Raw genomic sequence first — 16,976 nt, 5'->3', positions numbered from 1 at the left:
CGATGTTCTCTCTTGAGCACGGAGATCGTCCCAATATCACCAACATTGCTGTGGTCATCACAGATGGTCAGTCTAATAGAAACAGTGAAAGGACAATCCCAGAGGCTGATGCTGCAAAAGCACAGGGTATCCCCATATATGCGATTGGAGTTGGGGGCGGGGTCACTGATGAGTTGGATAACATGGCAAGTAAACCACTGGAAGATTACAGATTTGGTGTAACAGATTACAAACAACTAAAAAATCTCAGACATAAACTTTTTTCCGTCATCTGTAAGTAAAGTATAACATAATGTACAATGTTGTATATATTAGTGTCTTTTTTAATATAAATTATGTATTAAAATGAATATTTTTAAAATTTTGTTACATACGTAAAGAAAGTGTGCTGCGACATAACATCCAATCACTAAACATAGCTAAGGAATCTATCTACATTATTATATCCAATCACAAAACATTTATATACTACTCAAAGTCTCGTATGTTTACAAGTTGTATATTTATTTCTTTGTTCCGTTATATGAGAGCATGGCGGCATTCATGGAAGAGCATCTTGCCCATTCAAAAGTTTAAAGCATAGCTACATTTTATGTCGGCTATAGCTTTAACGATACGCCTGTTTGCTATTTTTATTAGGTTTCAACATTATTATTAGTTTTCAATAGGATACGCGGGGCAGTTCTTCAAATTTGAGTCTATAATAAATGTATGTAGGGTCTAGATCTACCGATAGGCCAAACCAAAATTAATTAATTAGAAAAAAAACAAGTTTAAAAAAATCCATAAAATTACTGAGTTTCTTTATTCAATTTATTTAAATTATTTAGTTTTTGCGTTTCAATTTGTATTGCACAGTGGGAAATCACAACACACGCCATTAAATCAAATTCATAATTTTTTTTTGACGTTAGTTTAATTATTTATTACCTCATTATTCAAATGAGGTTCGAGCTCAGAAAATATTGTAGAAAGAAATCGATGTTTTAAAAAGATAAAAACATGTTAGCTGAAGTGTGACTTCTTATTAGATGTGAATGATAAAGTTGCCATTCGGCACTTTGCGAGACACGGGGCAGGTGAAGTACAGTTCACCTGTTTTTGTGACCTCAGGATATGAAGGAATAGTGTGGTCACTACCCTACTCAGCCAAAATTGGTGTTTTAAATGACAAAAATATGTTTTCTGAAGCTTGACGGGATACGGGGGAGGTGAATTAGAGTACGGCAGATGAAGTAGAGTTTACATGTAACAGTTTGTGAAGGGATATTTTGGTCAGACCCAAGCTCAGACGAAATCGGTGTTTTTAAAGACAAAACATGCTGTCTTAGGTGTAACATCGTTTTAATGTGGGGTCTGGCTTTTGTGACGATGTGTGACAGTAGGGAGGGGATGGGAAAGATAAAAATCGACAAATAAACGTGACGCTCTTTATGGATGACCTCAAAACCCATATTTATTGAAGGATAACGGGTAGTCTAGTAGCTATCAAATCTAGCTACACCATTATATCCAATCACAAAACATACCTATTAGATCTATCTACAGTTTTATATAGAATCACAAAACATAGCTTTTAGATCTAGCGTAAGTAAAAGACTATTGATTTAACTGTCCCTGGCAGGTTCGTCTCTAGCGGCATTTACAGATCCGCCAACAACACCCACAACACCTAAACCAGTTGTCATTAGTAAGTGAAGAGTTTATTCTGAATCACATTTGTGATCAGCAAGTTGAGTTTAATCTGAATCTAATTTGTAATCAGTAATTGAAGAGTTTATTCTGGATGAATTTGTGCTAATTAAGTAAAGAGTTTAAACCATAATATTAAACCCAAATCAGTAATGTTCAGCTTTGACTCCTTTCAGTTTCTTGAAAATTGTTATGTTGCTTACATTTTTAAAGTCCACAGAAAGACAAAATTAACTCTATTTTGTTTAGATTATCTACAATTATTTATAAAGAAAACAATGACATTGCACAACGCAGTATAAATATACTTCATCTTTTTCTCACCAGGACGTGTGAACACCAGGTTTGATCTAGTGTTTGTACTTGATGCAACTTCCAGTGTGTCCAAATCTAACTTTGATCTGATGATAAAATTCATCAAAGATTTCATCTACGAAGACGATATTTACAATGAAAATGTTAGAATTGGTGTTGTCACAAGCAGTAACAGTCATATCCAATTCCATCTTGACAAACACAGTACTAAAGATGACATCATCAATGACACAGACGCCATAGCCTATCCACCAAATGACAACAGCAACACAGCAGATGCCATTAGAACAATGAGGACAGCCATGTTCAATGAATCAAATGGGGATCGTTTAGATGTTGATAACATCGCCATAGTACTTACAACTGGTGTTTCCAACAGCCAAAACATTCAGTCAGAATCTGACGCGGCCAGAACACAGGGCATTCACATCTTTGTTGTTGGCATTGGTCTAAGGGACACCACTCAGTTGGATGTTATCGCCAACAAACCAGTTGACCAAAATAGATTTACTGTCAATGATTTCATACAACTTGAAGATCTGAAGGAGAATGTTTTCCCTGCAGTTTGTAAGTTTATTTTAAATGTAGCTTAATTTTATTGGTTTACTTTAATCTTGTGTTATTTGATAATACAGTTAGACCCTCTCCAACAGTCAATAACCATAATTGATTACATTTGCACTTACAAAGCTTTGTATCGTTATGGTCTGTATCGTTTATTTTATAAAAATGTACATATAGTTCACAATGTCTGTTTATTTTTTGTTTTGTTGCAAATATTGCAGACCTTGTTCAATTTTGACCGCCCCCCCCCCCCGTCCCCCTTTTTTAATGCTGCAACTTTGTTACAATTTTTTTGTCGCACCTGGTTTTGATTTTATTAAGAAAGAAAGGAATGCAAAATATAAAATATAAATTGCTTTTTTAAGGGTTAAATATCGACTTTCTATTTAATATCAATCTTAAAAATTAAAACTACTAAAAATGTAGAAAATAAATTTTAAAAAATAAAGAACATTTTTAATAATAGGTATTTAATCCACATATTTAGTCTAAATATTTTATATTGATTATTGAAAGCATTTTTTGTGTTTTCACAAGTGACTGCTATAAGCAAAAAACGAAGCGAAAAAAGTGACTGTCCAACAGAGCCGGCAGCTGTGGAACTGCAAGTATTCGCCGACCCCAGATCGGGGGGATTCTTCGTCTGCTCTTTGTCAGATTACATGCCTGATGGGGTAAACGCTCTGATCACCTTGCACGTCGATGGTGAGGAGTTTAACAAGCAGATCAACTCATCCACGAAGGAAGGAGAAATTTATTTTAGTGACATAAATAAACCTTTGTTCAATGAAAAGGTAAGAGTGGTGCTTATGCCGGTTGTTCTAGTTGAATTATTCCGTCATTAAAATTTTGGGGACGCCGTGACTGAGCGGTAGAGTGCACGATTACTAACACGAACGTTTTGAGTTCGATTCCATCAAGTTCCCACGAAAACTGATGGAGACTTGAGTTTGGGAAAGTAAACGCGGTTCGGAATAGTATTTACCACAATGTCAATTCTGATCTGTCTTTGTTAAAAGATAAATTCCTCTTCAAATGTCCAATAACTTGCGGCAAATAAAGGACATTTTTTAAGTTTTTATCAAACAGACATAAAATAATATCAAACAATAAGATTGTTTGTAATATCTGCAGGTTTACTGTTCAGTTTTCGTGAAGTATCTCGTACCCGGATCTAAGGAATGTCACGAAGAAAGCAGCAATGTTATAACTCCAACAGCCATCGTACGTTACATTCTAACACAAAAACATTAGTTCTGAGATACAATTTTTTTACTAGGAATTTAATACAAAATGAAACCAAAGATGAATTACAAACATGAAGAACGTCAATGATACAAAACAATTGTTTAACTTTAAAATAGTTTTAAAATGTTTTTTTTAGTAAATAGCCTACATAAAATTATTATAAAGACAATAAATTAATACATACTTTTTAAAATGAACTATTTTTCTATAACTAAGAATTTATGTTGTTTAACATCTTCAACATATTTCTATAAATAAGTATAGAAATATTAAACATAGAAGAAAAGGTTGTATAATCTAATTCATTTTCAAGATTGAATTTAATCTGCTCTTATATATATATATATATATATATATATATATATATATATATATATATATATATATATATATATATATATATATATATATATATATATATATATATATAAAGAGAGATCTTAAATTATGTAACAAATATTTTATACACGTATTATTATAATCTCTGGTTTGGCATTTAAAAATGCATTCAATATTTGCATCTAGTGTCCTCATCAAACTACCTTAAGATTAGTTGAAGGTCAAGGTCCTGTAAATCTGGTCGTTAAATTGACTGCTCCACCAGAACTTTACTGTACTGGTAGACCAGGAAGTCCGTGTGATGTGGAGGTCGTCACAGAGATTCTTCCAGGCAGTGATGAACTCAAGTAAGAGAGATAGTAATATTTTTTAGCTCAGGTCTTTCTATTTTAAATGTATCTAAGTGGTTGATTTTAAATGGTAAGCGAAAGAGTGGAAACATTGCGGATGACGCAAGCTATAATATGGAACAACATGATCATAGTTAATCATCTCAAAACTATGTACACGTTTTCCTAAGCAAATAATAACACGACTTGTGTCTTTGATCACTTGAATTTTTAAATAAGAAATAAAATAATTATATTACAAGAGTAGCTGTCCCTAGGTTGATATAGCAGGGCTGGTTCAAAAGGAGATAAACTATAAAAATTAAAATATTATCTCGCGTATGTCCCTTATTGCGGATAAGAGAAAGAGGCAAATAAAACACACTTAGACAGTAGACATACCAAAACTCTAAAAGCCATTCTTGATCGATATTTAAACAAGAGTTTAAATACAATACAAATCAAATAAAATTTAACAACTTGTTTTTTTTAAATACATACTATAATGGTCTCATTTTAAAAAATTGCACCGAAAAGAAATTACAGTTTATTGAAGGTGGTTCTGAAAAAAACTAATTGTTTGAGAATTTGCTTTAGTTCATAATATCAGATCAGAATATTTTACGCTTATGCTGTCAAATTATTTGACGTAGCTATTGTTTGTATTTCTGTGGCATAAAGAAAAAAAATAGCCCACATATCAACTATTCAAATACTTGGTGTAATCAATCGCGATTGTATTTGAATATTTTAATAAACTCGGTATGTCATTGGAAATCGAGGAAATTTAATTGTAGACAGTTCTCTCATCAAATAATGCAATGAGAATTTAAAAAAAAATATTCTTCATGGTTTAAAACTGTATTACATTTGTGTTGAAAGTTTGAGAATATATATTTTTGATAATTTTGCATCAGCCCATTACTGAACATTTTCGTAGTCCATCATGGTATCTCCCAATTTTAACAATTAATTATTACTGGCCTAGCATATTTTACAATGCAATGTTTAATTAAGTGCTGTGTTAACTGATTAATATATATAATTTCATCCATTACTAGATCTATACGTAGTTTGATCGTTTAAGAAGATGCATTCTAGCCCTAATGTTATTATTGTATAAAATCAAATTCAATTGGAATCAAACCTTTTTCCAGTTGCTCTAACACTGAAATCATACCTCAAGTTGTATTTGAAACTAAAAGCTGTGGACTGAAATTTTCTTATGATAATTGGAAGGATGGAATCATCATTCCAGTGAAGGCAACAATAGACAGAATCATAGATGGGGACAGATTTTTAACCATACAGACCTACTTCACATTTAATGGCCAGGTAATAGATAAATATTTTGTCTAATACTTTTATCGATGTTGCTGTTTGACAAAATCTGAAAAAAAAAATATTTGTATAATAATAAGCTTTTAAATGCATAAAAATTGAAAAATAAATAAAAAGTATTTCTATAGTAAAGATGTATGTCGCTCATGAAACCGCTAAGTTAAACATTTTGAGCACAAATCTTTATTTTTCACAATAATGACTTTAGTATAACGTTTGTTAATACCTACTCATACAGCAAAGTACCCAAGAGAAGTGCGATGATATACAAGTCACTGTTGTTGATAAGGACAAAACTACTATTTGCCACTCAGTCAATGACCCTCACATTGCAACATTTGATAAATAGTAATTGCTTCTTTTTATACATGTAAAACATATTCTAGTTAGCATTTGTATACCTTAATTATCGACATATTTCATATCATTGTATTAAACTATTATAATAAAAGCATAGTTATTTTAACTATTTTTTAACATTATAACAATAAATATAAATATCATATTAATGTGGGTTTATTACTATTTTAATTGAGAATATATAACTCGTAAATTTAATTTTTTTAACAGAAATTATTTTTTCATAATATTTTTGAATAATTCTTTTTATACAAAGATAAATAAATCATATTTCCATAGCTACTATGACAACCATATTTTAGGAGATTTCATTCTCTACAAACACAAAACTCTTCCTTATCAGGTGAGATTTTTATATACTATCCTTCGTATATTAAAACGTAGAAATTGTATTGAAAACAAGCTTAATAAAGAACACACTTAGATTCGTCAATGAAATGTTTAAAAGGCAAATAGCCTACATGTTTTATGTGTGTATTTGTTTTTTAAATTGTAAAATTTATCATTTAGTGTTAAGTAAATTTTAAAAGCAAGTTTTCTTAATTAATTTCAACAAAAACATGAATGCTTAAATTATTACAAATTTATGAACAGTTATCGTTCTTATTTTACGTTTGTAAATAAAATCCAACTAATCAACAAAACGTGAACTATAAAATGTATTTATTCCCAAAAGTTTTAAAATGTATTCATTCACAAAAGTTTTAAAATGTATTCATTTACTAATGCTTTAAAATGTATTTATTCCCAAAAGTTTTAAAATGTATTTATTCGCAAAAGTTATAAAATAATTTATTCCCAAAACTTTTAAAATATATTCATTCACAAAAGTTTATAAATGTATTTATTCGCAAAAAGTTTTAAAATGTAAACATTCACAAAAGTTTTAAAATGTAGTTACTCACAAAAGTTTTAAAATGTATTTATTCCCAAGTTTTAAAATGTATTCATTAACAACAGGTCCAGGTAAATTACCGCTCATGTTCATCATCACGCATGACCGCCACGTGCAACTGCATCACTGCTGTACAGTCAGGAGATGACGTCGTCGTCTTTAAGTAAGTTTGTATATTAGCAAAGATCTGATATAACAATCAGTACATGCAATATCATTCGTTCATTCATTCAATCGACCATTTCTTCGTATATTCATTTATTTATCCGTTCCTATTTTTATTCGTTTATCCATTCATGATAATTTCATTGATTCTATGTATCGATTGATTCATTCTATAAAGCATACTTTTATCTGTAGTTTTATTTAAATCAGTGATCTAGAGGTTCTTCGTCCATTCGCTTGTTCTTTTGTACGTTTCTTCGTATGTATGTTTTTTCGTCTGTTTTTCGATTCGTTTGTTTTTCATTCTTTTGCTCGATAGTGCATTTATTTGTTTGTATTTTCATTTATTCAATAATCCATTTATTATCTTCTTCGCTTAATCGTGTATTCGTTTATTGACTTATTCGGAATTTCATTTACTCGCTTTACGTTAAATCTCTTTTTTGCATATTCGTGTTTTCTTTTTTTAATTTACTGTGATATTTCACTTAATTAATCGTGTAAACCTTTCACGATTAAGAACTTTACCATTTAAACTTATACTGAACCAAAGTTATATTATTAAAAATTTCATAAAAAACTTTTAATAACAAGCTTGTATGTAATAATGCACTAAAAAGTAGAAAATAAATTATAGACTACTATTTAAATAACTATAAAGAAAAGCGTGGGTCACTTTAGTATCTATTGGATACCTTTACTAATATTTGAGAAGAGACCCACGCTTTTCTTTATAGTTATTTAAATAATAGTGTAGAATTTATTTTCTCCTTTTTATTGCATTATTACATAAAAGTTTGTTATTAAAACGTTTTTTATGAAATTTTTTTTAGTACTTTTCATGTTTTTATTTACAATAGAATTACATGACTAAAACCCATTGCTGAACGTGATGACGCGTGTTGAGTAGTTGGATAGAACTGCCTACTAATTCGGTCAAAATTTTAGTTAATTCATAAAAAAATTAATTAGGCTTCCAAGTCAAATTGAATGTCATGATGCATTGTCTTCATGTCTTGACCCACGTACCAATTACGAACCGTATATGTCAATTAGAAGTGCCTGCAATTTCGCTCCGGCGTTTCGATCTAGACAGACAGACTGACGACTGACGAGGAAGTGAATTAAATAAAAGCTTGTAAATTTTTTTTCCATTAAAAACGTTTTAATAACAAGCTTTTATAAGTAATGCACTAGAAAGTAGAAAATAAATTATAGACTACTATTTAAATAACTATAAAGAAAAGCGTTGGTCACGTTAGTATCTATTGGATACCTATACTAATGTTTATGAAGAGACAAACGCTTTTCTTTATAGTTATGTAAATAGTAGTCTATAATTTATTTTCTACTTTTTAGTGCACAGAGGTAGTGAGTTAAATAAAAGCTTGTAAAAATATTGTGTATTTAGTTCTTGTGACGCTAGACAAAATAAGCAACGACCAGATGCGGCAGCTATTGATGTCCAGATTTTCATCAACGGCGAGTTGACACCTGGCACTAAGATAAAACAGCTTGCTGGAGGTCAACAGTATGAGGTTGGAAATCAGCTTTGTAGTTATTGCTCATGTCTATAGCTAGGATATATTACATTGTGTGTATCTATAGTTAGGGTATATTACATTGTTAATATCTATAGCTAGGATATATTATATTAGGTGTGAATTTAATTTAATCCAAATTACTTTCTGGCATGGTTTCGCTATTATATTATTTGACACTGATTTTTCCTGGCTTTTTTTGGGCTGCTGTTCTGTCGTGAAAAATGTAATTTTGATATTTTACTGCTGCAGAAAGCTTCGATTTTTACCAACAACCCGTAAAAATGAAATTTAATCCTCATCAGTTAGGGGTCATCCATAAATGACGTCACACTTTTTTTGACGATTTTTACCTTCCCCCTCCCCTCCGTCACACGTCATCACAAAAAGCCAGACCCCCCCCTAAAATGACGTCACACCTGAACCTACAACTGCAAATTGCAGTTGAATTTTTCTTAAAACATCGATATTTTTCCAAAATCTTGTCAAAACTCAGTCAACATAGAGTATTTTGATCAATTCCTATTACAATTTATCTAAAACGCGAAATAACGTCTAAAATTCGTTTTCTAATATTGCTTTTTTATAATGCAAAAGCATGACGTCGCACCATCTAACCCCCCCCCCCCATACCCCATCATAACACACCGTCACAAAATTACCCCTGCTCCCGCCTCGCGACGCCTCTGCATACAACCTTTTGTAACAATAGGCTATATAAACAAAAGTAGTAGTGTTACTCTTTGTGAAATTTTGAAAAAAAAATTTGTACCGTTTATGTTTCAGGTACTTCTACCAACAGGAACAGTTGTTGCTGTGATGCCCAGCCAGTTTACCTTCATGAACATCTTTATTACAGCATCACCATCTGACTTTAAGGAAACAGAAGGTGATGCAATTTTTTTTAAATTCTATAGCCAGAATGAAATATATGATTCTATCTCCCTTATTGTGATTTTATTTTCAATATACATTACGGCGTAATAATATTCATATATGTTAAAATTTTGTAATTTCAATTCATCATGAGTTGAATAATTTAAATATTAAAATTTACATACAATTTAAATATAATCGTAGCATAGACCAGATCTTTTGTTATATACTTTGTTATATTTTCTAATCCAAACACGGTCCAAATCCGTTTCTAACATAACTTTCTAGCAAATCCGTTTCAAAAAATTCTCTCTTATATTGTCAACTTATAGGACTGTGTGGTAACTTCAACGGTAAGAAAGACGACGATTTGGACAACATTGATGTTGATATATTTAACAGCAAATGGAGGTTGGTACAAATGAGAAAAGACTACTACAGGCATATTTTAAAACTAATTTTTTAAACTTGAAAATATAATAACCATTCAAATTTAAAATCTTCTAAATTAAACTGATTAAACAAAACCCTACCAAACAAACCAACACGAGGACTTAACATCAACAGAGCCAACGACACAATCTATTGTGGCGTGCCACCACAACCAGCTCGAAAACCATCAACGTACAGTAGCTGCACACAGGGCTTAAGTCCAGTCTGTAAACCTGGCATGGATGTGTCCAGGTGCCCATCAGATGGTAACAAATATTTTAAGTGGTTTCGCATAAAACTACAATATAGTTAAAATAATAGGTGTACAGTGGCTAGTCGTTCTGATGCGATTTTATATTTTTTGTTCATATATTTAGCTAATGACATAACAGCTGCCCTTGTACTGCAGTCAAAGAAATCACAAACATCATGTAGCACAGAGTCAGTTAGTAGAAAGAAGAGACAGGCCAACTTATTTGACGTTTTGGTTGGTTGATTTTAAACATTTCTACATGTGTGTCCCTTCCTCTTTTCGGTAGTTGGAGGATAAAAAAAAAAACCTGCTAAATTCATGTTCAAATAAAAGCTATTAGATTTTAAAACCAATTCGTAGTTTGAAATATTGTTTTAGATTTTTGGCTGTTTCTTTTTATTAGCTTTTAAAACGTTAAAAATAGTTTTAACAACATCCCAATTTTACAATAAATAATTTGATATTCCATCAGTCAAAACGCGAATATCACTCAGCTTGCTTTAAATCGACAGGAAAATTTAAAATTCAAATAAAATATATTATTTTACTTTCTTTAATTTTGAAGTTAATCATTTGGAATGTGGAATTTTCGATAAATCATTTATTTATATTTATCTATAGTTTTAATAATATTTGTAAAACTACTGTGTTTTAAGACATAAAAATAATTGAAATATAGTAAAAATTTCAGTAGATCAAGATTCATTTATCATTAATTTGAACAATGAATTTTAAAATTCTGTTCATCCTTAGAATACAAGAATAACAAGCTACACGTTAGATGAAGCTAAAAGAAACTGTTCAGATTACTTGAAGAATAGTAGGACAGTCAAAGCCTGCACAAATCAACTTTCAGATGACAGAGTTAAGGAGAGTATCACCAACTGTGCTTATGATCTGGTGGTAAATAAAAGAAAACATGTATTTATTCTTTTATACATCAAAACAAAAGTAAAAAAAAAAAGCTTTTTCTTTCATTAGAAAAAAATGTGCTTTTTTATGTCAATTCGTTTACATATTTGCAAAATATTTGTTCAAAATAAATTGTGTACAGAGCACATGACTGTTTTATTAAATCCTTTGTATAGAGCAGAGTACTATTTATTGGGCTGTCACAAGTTAGTTCTAGCATTTAAAAAATGTTATCAATTAAAATTTCATCAACAACAGAGCACAGGACTGTTTGATTGGGCTGTGTCACATGTTAGTTCTAGCAGTTTAAAAATGTTATCAATTAAAATTTCATCAACAACAGAGCACAGGCCTGTTTGATTGGGCTGTGTCACATGTTAGTTCTAGCAGTTTAAAAATGTTATCAATTAAAATTTCATAAACAACAGAGCACAGGACTGTTTGATTGGGCTGTGTCACATGTAAGCAACCTGGCAGAGGAGTGTATCACACGAGCTGAACAAAACCAAAGTTCATGGACAGGTGAAGGTGACACACCTGGTGAACCTGTACTTCCTCAAGCCATTGTCACCCAGCTGTGTGTCAGGGACTGTGGGGACAACGGACAATGTCTCAACTGTAAGATGGGTTTCATTTTTTTCAATATAATTTTTTTAAATGAGTTTAAAATTTTCAACAATGGCAGGATTATTAACGAAAACAATTTAAATTGACAGTTAATTCTTTAGTTGTTTAAAAACTTCAATTAGCACATAGCTGATTTTTATTCTTCCAGCATTTTGTAAATGTAGCAACGGTTACTTTGGTGAAAGTTGCCAGTTTGGACCCAGCACCGTGCCACATGTATTTGGAGTGGATGAAGCTTGTGATATCCAGGAATCTTTCTGTGAAACCGTCAAGATAGATGGCGATTTCTTCACTTCTTCAGATAATCTTTCCTGTCATATTAACTATGCATCAGTAAGAAGATTACTTTGTTATTACAAGCTTTAAGATTTTAAAAAAAATTATTATCTATACGCATTGATTTTTTCAAACTGTTATTAAGAATACATGCTATATTCCGTGTAAAAATTAAAAAAAATGCCAAATTAAAAAAAATTCATCCTCTACAGGTTGACACTCGTGCAAGAAAAACAGAGAGCAGTGCTGTAGTGAGAGCAGAGTACATCAGCATGTACCAAGTTGGATGTACACTCCCTACACGACGCAGCGCCTACATCACCGTCACAAACGATGGCGTCCATCAGAGTGAAAATGTTTACCTTCATGTTGTCCACAACTCCAGCTGTCAGACGTGTGTCATCAATGACAACAAAACTGATGTTGACTGTCACATGATAGTAAGTGAAATAAACTGTCAAAAATTACAAAAGCTTAAGGAATCTAATTTCTCGTGTAATTTGAAATCAATAACTCTGATCTATTCTGGCTGATAATTTTTTGCGCTTTACAAATTGTATCTGGCCCAAAATGATGTGTGCTTTCTGTATTGTTTGAAAGTAATGTAACATGTGGCTATGCACATACTTTTATTTTGTACACAACATCAGACCATGTTGAGCTCTGACCGCCACCAATTTAATGTGTTAGTTAAACCAGAGCAGTAGATTATTTTAAGATACCTAACTATATTATTCACAGTCGAAGTGAAGAAAATAGACTACTACAGGCTTATTTACCTGGTTCCTACATGAATTGTGTGACATCAATTCAAAAACTTCTAAAGGACAGTCTTTATGTTTCCTAATGAGGGGGGGGGGGGGATTCTCGCCAAAGCGAATAACTATATATATACATTTTTTGGGAGAGTCGGGGGGGGGGGGGGGGGGTCGCAAACTTCATTGTTCGCCCGGGCGTCGGAATAAGCCGTCGGGATAAACATATTAGAGATAGGATGCCGTGGCATGGTGGTAGAGCGACCGACTAATAAGCCGAAATTCTCGAGTTCGGATTCAGGGTACGACAGTCCGAAGGATGCCTATGAGTTCACCAAGCTGTAATGCTGTCCCCACTATCCTTTCTTATGCCGGGAATATTATAATGATTTTGTTAAACTAAATTTTCCTCCACCTAATCTAAACACAATAAAGTCTCCACATTAAGTTGAAAACATTCAAATCTAAATGGTTTTACTATTTTACCAAACAATGTCTGTCATCAGACAAATGCCTGCGTGATAGAAGGCCAGTGCTATTTAGACTACCAGGAGGACTCTGTGGATTCTTGCAACATCTGTCACCTGGACAGTAGCAACACTACATGGACCAGACGGACTGGTAATTTTATTGCTACATTTCACATATTTTATCGTATAAGATCAACACATATTCACATACATTGATTATATATCAACTATTTAAACCGATTCTTTAATGCTTGATTTAAATTAAATAATCTCGTAAAATGTCTCATTATTACCTCTGTTATATGATGCAATGTTATTTACTGTATCTAATACACTGATATATCGTTGTAGATTCTGAGTGCGTTGATGGTTTGTCTGAAGGGACGATTATTGCTATCAGCTTTGTCTGTGTGCTTTTGATTGTGGCACTAGTGCTCGTCTTGATTATCTACAGAAAAATGAGGTTCGGGTTAAACTGATCTTAACATTTTCAATTCATTAATGTAGTAAATATATCTAAAGCTTTCCAATTAAAAAAAAAATGGCATATTTTATTTTTTACTTTTTCAGAAATATTTGGGTTTATAAATTACTTGTTCATTCTTTTAATATAAAATGTTTCCAGAAAAAAAGCGCAATTGGAAAACTGCTCAACGAAAAACTGTGCAGACAGAAAATTGCGCAAATACAAACTAACAATGCTAATAAACTATTTTTTTTCTATTTAGAGGAAATATTATTTGTATCATACTACAAGGTACATATAGTCAATTTTTAATGTCTATAAATGATCGATTTAAGGAAGCAAAAATGCCCTCGCGGACTTTTTTTGTGCGCAGTTTTATGTTGCTCGTCTTTTCGGTCACCAATACAAACATCTAGTCACCTTAGCAAAAACACTGGTGTTTTAGCTGTTTGATATTAATAGGAATCAATTGTTAGATCTAATTAAAACGCTTCCGACACTGATTTAGTTTCCCGAAAGTAAATGTCACTGCACAACATGTCTTATTGCTATGGTTATTAACAACTTTGACGTATCAAACGTGTTGTGCTTCAGAAAAGTGGTTTAAAAATGAATTCGATTGTCTTTAGATTAACTATTACTAAAGATGGCGGTTGTGATGATATTCAGCTAATTAAATGGGGTGGGAGTTCAGATAATAATTCGTTGTTTCAGCTAAGGAGGAATCCTTTACTGGGTTTTTAAAAATGTTTGTTTGATTTGAAATAATTTAAAACGTTCAATTCACAATAGTAATTTTTAAGTTTAAATTTGCTGAGGGGTCATCCATAAATGACGTCACACTCGTAGGGGGGAGGGGGGGTCCGTAATTTTGTGACGATGTGTGATGAGGGGGAGGGGGGGAGGTTCAGATGTTGCGACGTCACATTTTTGCATTATAAAAAAGCAATGTTAGAAACCGAATTTTAGACGTTATTTCGCGTTTTAGATAACTGTTTTAATAAATTGTAATAGTTTAGACAAGATTTTGGAAAAAAATCGATGTTTTAAAAAAATTCAACTGCAATTTTGAGGGGGATTGTAGGTTGAGGTGTGACGTCATTTTAGGGGGGGGGGGTCTGACTTTTTGTGACGACGTGTGACGGAGGGGAGGGGGGGGGATGTAAAAATCGTCAAAAAAAGCGTGACGTCATTTATGGATGACCCCTGAATAATTTCATTTATTTTTATATTCCTAATTTAGAAGAGCTGAGATTTATCCAGAAGCCAAGCTTTTAAATAATTAACCTGCACAGCAATAAATTCAAAAGACTACAGGTGGAACTGAGTGAATCAAAAGAAGAGATAACATTAGTTTAAGTTTAATAGTAACTTTAAGCCTAACATATTTTATACACTTATTGTTTTCACTAAATCATCCTTAGAGTACGTTTAACTTTCAATACACTAATGGCAAATTATTTTAAATTATTTTAATACTCTTGCACTTTAAGCTGTTTAGCTTATAATAATTTTAATTTTTTTTTTACTTTATATACCACCTGAGTACAATTTACTTTTTATAGAACTTACTTATCTACTTACATGTGTACAATTTAAATATTTATTCAAAAACTCATTTTCAAACCTGTTTTTCTTTGTTTGCCTGCTAAATTTGATTACTTTGAAGAAGAATAAGTTTAAACAAGTGTACCAAACTCAATTACGAGAACATTAATTGTAAAATAGCTCTTCATCAAGCCCTTAAAACCACTTTAAATACAATTATTGTATTCCACTTGAAAGAATTTTTAATCAGGTTTTTTTTTTATGGAGTATCATATTTTGGAACTCACGTCTAAACAAAATACAGTGTATTTAGTTTAAACAGAGGGCTATTTTGTTTTGCTTTTACACAATTTTTTCCCCACTTTTTGTACGGTGTTTGGGTCTAATTCTTCTATAAATATAAAAATATAAATTAAGAAATATATATATATATATATATATATATATATATATATATATATATATATATATATTTCAATATGGGTACATTTTTAATCTTAGTGTGTTCTGTAGTTTACACTTTTATCAAGTTTTTTTTAATCATGTTCGATATGCAAATGTAATGTAATCACATGTAAAATAAATCGAATGTTTTTGTTTACATTAAGGCGTCTTCCATCAGTTTTTTTATTTGTTTTTTATCCTGATCTATTAATGCATTCGCCAGAATGGTTTATTGTATTGTAGTGGTTATTCACCTTACCCCCATATGTTACCTCCCTTTGATCACTTTTGTTCTTCCTTTAAATGTTGCCAACTTTTCACATCGCTAATAAATATTTTGTATTTTATTAGACCGACGTTAATACTTTAAATCAGGTAAATCAACCGTTCTTGTAAAAGCATTTAAAATTACTCTATGGTCGTTAGTTGACCTTAAAGAAATAGCGTGATTTGTGTTGGATCAGTTGGTAGAAGAAAAGTTGTTTGATCAAAATGGATGTGTGATTTTAATTGATGTGGTATATAATGGAAGAGTTATTATCGTAATTGGTGAACTGATGTGTGATTATATGTATCATTAAAATGAGTTAGACTTCAAGTACCAACTTAACAATACACCGATAGAAACCCAACATAACACCTTTTGTTACCCAGCCAGTACCGTAACACAACAAAACTCCTGATGTCACCAATATATCACCAATATAAATAATATAGCACCTAATGTAAGCCAAGTATTACATGAGTAAATGTAACTTAACCTAATTTAACCCAATATACAGCCGTGTGACATAATATCTGCAGTAACCCTAAATAAAAACTTACATTGCCTGGGGGTTAAGCTGTTACAAACATCGAAGCCAACACAATCGAACGTTACCCGGAACTTTAAATGTTACAATAATAAAATCAACATACCTTTATCCACCACACCAGTTCGCCATACTCCATACACTCACACTCACGCACACACGCACACACATACATACACCCCCCACACACACAAACACACACACACCGCCTCACTCCGCCCCGCCACATCCCCCAGTCCACCCTGATTTGGCGTCTACCTTCCATGCCCTACGCTCGCCGTAACATTTGAAAAGCGCAGGTAATCGAATCCCACTG

The 16,976-nt window shown here is 31.9% G+C and overlaps 1 protein-coding gene across 3 annotated transcripts in view; it reads left to right on the top strand.

Moving 5' to 3' along the window:
- LOC131947771 (uncharacterized) overlaps positions 1-16,011 on the top strand; it is an 18,921-nt gene extending 2,910 nt beyond the window's left edge. For all 3 annotated transcript variants that reach the window (XM_059309069.1, XM_059309070.1, XM_059309071.1), the window contains exons 3-24: positions 1-273; positions 1,625-1,690; positions 2,020-2,574; positions 3,109-3,365; positions 3,706-3,795; positions 4,345-4,505; positions 5,645-5,822; positions 6,067-6,176; positions 6,468-6,531; positions 7,149-7,246; positions 8,660-8,786; positions 9,576-9,678; positions 9,998-10,076; positions 10,233-10,363; positions 10,475-10,584; positions 11,104-11,253; positions 11,691-11,880; positions 12,038-12,222; positions 12,378-12,605; positions 13,427-13,541; positions 13,742-13,853; positions 15,100-16,011. The exon at positions 1-273 is cut by the window's left edge and continues 288 nt beyond it. In XM_059309069.1, the coding sequence (XP_059165052.1) occupies positions 1-273; positions 1,625-1,690; positions 2,020-2,574; positions 3,109-3,365; positions 3,706-3,795; positions 4,345-4,505; positions 5,645-5,822; positions 6,067-6,176; positions 6,468-6,531; positions 7,149-7,246; positions 8,660-8,786; positions 9,576-9,678; positions 9,998-10,076; positions 10,233-10,363; positions 10,475-10,584; positions 11,104-11,253; positions 11,691-11,880; positions 12,038-12,222; positions 12,378-12,605; positions 13,427-13,541; positions 13,742-13,853; positions 15,100-15,142 (3,425 nt within the window). In that variant the 3' untranslated portion in view covers positions 15,143-16,011. The remainder of the gene's footprint in view (positions 274-1,624; positions 1,691-2,019; positions 2,575-3,108; positions 3,366-3,705; positions 3,796-4,344; positions 4,506-5,644; positions 5,823-6,066; positions 6,177-6,467; positions 6,532-7,148; positions 7,247-8,659; positions 8,787-9,575; positions 9,679-9,997; positions 10,077-10,232; positions 10,364-10,474; positions 10,585-11,103; positions 11,254-11,690; positions 11,881-12,037; positions 12,223-12,377; positions 12,606-13,426; positions 13,542-13,741; positions 13,854-15,099) is intronic.
- Positions 16,012-16,976: the final 965 nt, after the last annotated feature.

This window comes from Physella acuta, unplaced genomic scaffold (assembly GCF_028476545.2).
Source record: "Physella acuta isolate Inbredline_101_S28 unplaced genomic scaffold, ASM2847654v3 ptg000607l, whole genome shotgun sequence".
NCBI classification, from domain to species: domain Eukaryota; kingdom Metazoa; phylum Mollusca; class Gastropoda; family Physidae; genus Physella; species Physella acuta.
Note: the sequence above shows the minus strand (reverse complement) of the source record. Positions and strands in the feature narration are given on the sequence as shown.